This window comes from Arctopsyche grandis, chromosome 1 (genome assembly GCF_051622035.1).
Source record: "Arctopsyche grandis isolate Sample6627 chromosome 1, ASM5162203v2, whole genome shotgun sequence".
NCBI classification, from domain to species: domain Eukaryota; kingdom Metazoa; phylum Arthropoda; class Insecta; order Trichoptera; family Hydropsychidae; genus Arctopsyche; species Arctopsyche grandis.
The window spans coordinates 36,464,116-36,470,115 of record NC_135355.1 but is presented as its reverse complement, the minus strand read 5'-3'; the positions used below and the strand labels follow the sequence as shown (position 1 = coordinate 36,470,115).

The 6,000-nt window shown below is 30.8% G+C and overlaps 1 protein-coding gene across 1 annotated transcript in view; it reads left to right on the top strand.

Moving 5' to 3' along the window:
- Positions 1–228: 228 nt before the first annotated feature.
- LOC143914375 (uncharacterized) overlaps positions 229–6,000 on the top strand; it is a 67,424-nt gene continuing 61,652 nt past the window's right edge. The window contains exons 1-2 of the mRNA XM_077434576.1: positions 229–328; positions 783–869. Of these exons, the coding sequence (XP_077290702.1) occupies positions 827–869 (43 nt within the window). The 5' untranslated portion in view covers positions 229–328; positions 783–826. The remainder of the gene's footprint in view (positions 329–782; positions 870–6,000) is intronic.

Sequence of the window (6,000 nt, the reverse complement as noted above, 5' to 3'; positions counted from 1 at the left end):
GTTTCATTTCTTTCGGGTTATTACCGTATTTGTTTATCCATACATTCACAGCACGTGCTCGATATGTCAATAAAACTACATACGTCCGTAATACTGGTATACTTTTTGGGAAACGAGGAATATTTCTCAACATTTCCTAGAGGAAACTATCAGTCACATCGGTGATGTACTGCTAACGTTTGAGAGCCGCTGAACTAGATTTTCGCGGACTTCTTCGTCAAGATCGTCGTCATTCGCGGTCGCATTTTGACCGCGACGGTCGTCGCCATCGCTCCCACTTTCAACGCCGATCAACAAAACACGACGTGGAAAAAAATAAAGAAATAATGTAAATCAGTTTCTGTCTATCTTCGAGATTCATCGAGTCGAAAGAATTTTCATTTCGCGGTGTGTTCGTGTGAAAAATCGGCGGAAAATTCCCCCGTTGCTAAAGTTTGACGCGGATGAAAAATCGCCACACTCGCTCGCTATACTTATCAATTTAAAGCGTGTAGTTTTTTTATCTCGACTCTTTCCATAAATGATTTGTTTTATGATGAGGTTTTCAAATATTTATCTTGCCTACTTACAGTTCTAAATATGTCTATACAAATACTACTTTTCTCTTTCGCAGTAACGAAAACAAAAATACTTGATAGATTCATAGTCGTGCGAAGTAGTTAAAGAATATAAATATAAATGAACGGGCGTAAAAAAAGAAACCGATTATTAAGCAGAATTATAACTTATTCCAACTTCTACGAATTTGATGACTGTTATTGAATTTTTAACTTTTTTTCTAGAATATCAGTGACAGAGGCGACTGCCCATTTATCTACTACGTGAGATGATGTGTCCAAGTCACCTTCTAGCTACTGTTCTAATATCATGTAAGTATTTCTGTTTACTTTCTTCTCATAAATCTTCTTTTTATGAACACCTACATTTTAGTTTCTGAATGAAAAAAAGAAAAATACAAGTATACATTGATGAAGTAGTTCAATTTAATTAGCTCGTTGTAGCTTTGTCTGTTCACAAAACACTTCGTTTTATTTCTTAATGAATGAAATGCACTCAAGTTTCCTTATACATACATATGTGAATGTACATACATGTATACCTACTATCAATGGCGTCAGATCAGTTTGACTGCATTTTCATTTGAAGGAAAATCGTTCATATCGTTCCCTCGTTTGAAAAGTTGATTCATAAGTTCGTACAGACATTATGACATTTTCCCACTGTCAATTTGGGTCAATACTCGGCTTTAATGTTTTTATTTCTTGGCCGGGGAAATGTCAGTATCACATTTAAGCCTCCCTCCGTGGAAATTCACATCCCTCGTGTTTCGGGCTTAACCTTTTTCGCCGACTCTCCCCGTGGAAATTCGTACATTAGTACTTCACACTTTTTCAATATGTAGTTGTTTGTATTACAACTAACACGGTATATATTTAAGAACATCATGAGACAACTAACCAAATTTGCTATTCCGAATTTGGTGGTTATAAATTGCAAACTATAGATTTGCATACCAGACAAACATAATATATCATAAATATAAACACAAAATAATATTAATAATAACATATTTTATTTTATTGTTACAAATCAATATACACTCGTCATTACAGATTTGCTCCAATGCGACGGGTGTACGTTAACGAAATACAGAATACATAAACAAACAGAAATCAGAAATACAGTAATACATACATATACAATCAGAATATATAGCATATAACAATTAATCAGAAATAATAATCATAGAGACATCTATGGATTATTTTTAGATTTTTTTTTTGTATACAATTTTTATAAATATAATAAATACGAAATTATAGAGTCTATATGTCTATAGAGATATCTATAGATTTCAGATTACTGTGTATAATTATTACAAATTATACACAGGCAGATTTTGTGACAACAGGATTAGATCTAATACCAATTTTCAGGAACCGTTTCAGCAATTATCAAATAAAATTGGCAAACTCTGATAGAGAAACGATCGATTTGGAGTCACAAAACCCCCAAATCTAACCAGCAGTGGCGAGGACTCGAACCTTTGACCTCGGTGGTGCTAAATATATACGCTACCACTAAGCCAAACTGCTGGCTATATGTAGTCCAGGACATAAAACGCGTTTACATACATACATACATAGAGTGGTTTCAATTTGGAATAGTCTTCCCAATGATATAGTAACCTCTGATAACGTTAATATTTTTTAAGAATATGCTTGATACTTTTTTCTAAAACAAAAGGGTTTCTGTAATTCTTCTTTCCCATATACAGCAGTTTGGCTTAGTGATAGCGTATATATTTAGCATCACTGAGGTCATAGGCTCGTGTCCTCGCCACTGCTGGTTAGATTTGGGGGTTTTGTGACTCCAAATCGATCGTTTCTCTATCAGAGTTTGCCAATTTTATCTGATCATTGCTGAAACGGTTCCTGAAAATTGGTATTAAAAAATCTAATCCTGTTGTCACAAAAATCTGCCTGTGTATAATTTGTATTAATTATACACAGTAATCTGAAATCCATAGATGTCACTATGATTATTATTTCTGATTAATTGTTATATTCTATATATTCTGATTCTATACGTATGTATGTATTACTGTATTTCTGATTTCTGATTGTTTATGTATTTCATTAACGTACACCCGTCGCATTGGAGCAAATCTGTAATGGCGAGTGTGTATTGATTGTGACAATAAAATAAAATAATCTTATTTCTGTTTTTTTTTGTTTATATTTTTTTTGCTCTCTTATTTTTATTTTAATATTGTTTTTTTAATGCATTTTAATTGCATATATGTATAATTTGTTAAAATACATATGTATGTTTGATCAAACCTCTTGGGTCTATCAGCTTTGCCCCCTCCCCTAAATATATTAAATAAATAAATAAATAAAATTAGATTTACACATTTGCTCCGGAAAACTTGAAATATATGTACTAAATTTAAAAACGATTTATAATTAACTTCTTTAGTATATTTTTAACTATAATTTCACATTGCTTGATTTATTTTGTAATGTTGATCAATGCCAAAAATGAACTCAATTTTGTCACTATGATAGTATAATCTTTTTTAAATATACAATTATTATAATATGCATTTCCTTCAATTTGAAAACCTCTGACTCGGGCCTGTTTTGCTGGTATTCCATTAATTCAATTTGTGATTCACATATTCAAATAAGAAGTTGATTCGATTCAACCGTCATAGTAATTTGACGATAATCTGACAAGTGAATAAAATAAGTATAGTTGATTCTACATATATATATATATATATATATATATATATATATATATATATATATATATATATATATATATATATATATATATATATATATGTATTTAAAATATACGGTTACATTTACTACTTATACATTTGATACGTATATTACATTTACGATTGTAATTAATTTAGTTTGCGCTTCATAAACACATTCAGAACAAATGGTAATATTTTTTTACGGCTATCGTTTCGATGAACCGATCAATTAATAACGACTGCTAACAAAAGATCGTACTTTTGACGTTTTCATATTTCAACACCACAATTTCCATTGCAAAGAAAACGCATTTTCGTGATTGGTTTTCCGACATCAGATACCCAAAAGTATAAGGCTTTGCGTGTCGAGCCAAGCCTTCCCATCAACCGCATGATGAGGTTGTTTTTTATTGCTATTTCCGGAAAATATGTACATAATCGTAATAGTCTTCATAAAATCGATTAAAAACCATCCATTACACAATAATATTATTGTAAAAGTATGATAAATATAAAATAAATACGTAACGGATGAACCATACATTTTTTTGCGAAATTTCTCCGACATTTTTTAATGGTTATTTTTAAAGAACCACCTGAGCAAATACAAAATACAGAATCATATGCATACATAATAATTTCAATTTTTATAATTACTCAAGTGAGTTGCGATTATGACTGAACTTTACCTGTTAATTACACAGTTTAAGTACAAAGATACATCTTAATACCTCCTACACACACTATTATATTATAATTATAATAGATTTTTTTATGGTTGAAAAATATTATTAATTTTCAATATTAACCTAACCTAATCTTGATATACAAACACATAATATGTTGAATACATTGAGCTATAATTTAAAATATCCTAAATATTTTGTCATATTATGAGACGCCATTAGTGTACTTTATATCTTACATATTTAATTTATACAAATAATTTAAGTCTTATAGTCTTATACACTGTTTGACACGAAAAATGGTTCAGAGACAAGATATGACTTTTCTTATAGAAATATGCCCAGTAAATACGAATCTTGTAATAAAAAATGTTGATTGGCTCGAGATTCGGAGATATACATATGTATGTGTTTTTTAAATTAAAATTTTTATACATCTTTAATTCTAGCGCGATTTTTATACATCTTTAAAATTCCGCAAACTTCCAATTAACCCTTTCAAACGAAAACAAAAAATAGTCTCGCTAGAACATTATCTCAATTAACATGTTTCAATATAAAAAACTCAATATAAAATAGTATTAACAGTGGGAAAAAATGTCAAGTGAAAATACGTACTTTTGACTTTTGATTTGAACTGGACGACTATTTAGAGAGATTTGAACTGGACGACTATTTAGAGAGATTTGAAAGATGGAAAGTACTACAAATAAAAGATAAAATACCCGATTATATATTTCAATATACATTTTAAACACAAAATTGACAGATTTTGAGACATCGGCCGAACAACACCAAAATATAGAAAAATCGCGCGATTTAAAAAACACATATATCTCCAAATCTCGAGCCAATCAACATTTTTTATTACCAGATTCGTGTTCAATAGGCATAGATCTATAAGAAAAGTCATATTTCGTCTCTGAACCAAAAAAAAGTCGTCATTTGACGAACAGTGTTATTTCTAATTTAACTATATAATATTATTACAATATAATTCATTGCAAGGTCTTTAATAATGTTACTGTAAGTTTTTATGTCCATAACATGACGTTGACAATTAATTTTATCGTCTAAAAAATATAAATTTCCATAAATATAAAATATATACGTATTCCATAAATAAATTAATTATAACAACTTACGTATTTTATATTAAAATTTTATTAATGTAAATATTTCAAAATACCAAACAAGAACTCAAAACTAACAAAAAATAAAAGTTGAATTCTACCGACCGTTCCACGCACGAACAATGTATTTCTTGATCAAAATGCAATGCGAAACTGAAACGAAATGTAATTGGCCATCGCGGGCCAAGTGGGGGGGTGAATGCGATAGCATGTACATGCATTTTATGTAATTCCCATGCTATTTAGATCGGTTTAATTCATCTATAAAAATCAATATTCGTCTGTCTGTCTTTCTGTCTGTCTGTTTATCTGTCTCGAATAGGCTCCTAAACCAAAGAACCGGTTACGATGGAACTTTCAGGATTTGTTGTATGCATGTCCGGAAAGATTACTGTGAAAAAAAGGGGATAAAACCTCTTTATAATAATATTCGTAATTACACTTTTATCGACGCGAAAGTATGAAGCGCAATTGTGTAGTTAAAGAAATTTTTACGTTGGTAACCAACTTGCGCGCACGCATGCCAACGCTTACATTACGTACCACTCATACCAACCTCACATTACGTACCACCCATAACAATCCCACATATATATAAAAAAAAAAAAACAATTTTTGTCTGTATGTCACGTATGCGTTCCTATACTTTACTATAATTTAATTTGATTATTAAGTATTAATTTGAAACTGAAACATTCACTTATCGAAACGCACCGAGAAACGGGAACGGGAACGGGAATTGCATGCGTTATTGTACGATGGAACAATGGAATATTCAGGATTTATTGTGTACATGTCCGGGAAGCTTACTGCGAAAAAAAATCGGCCAAAAACGGGAACGGAAACGGGAAACACGGGAATGAGTGGCATTGCAACGCAATAATTTCAAATGTATTCGCGTCGCGAC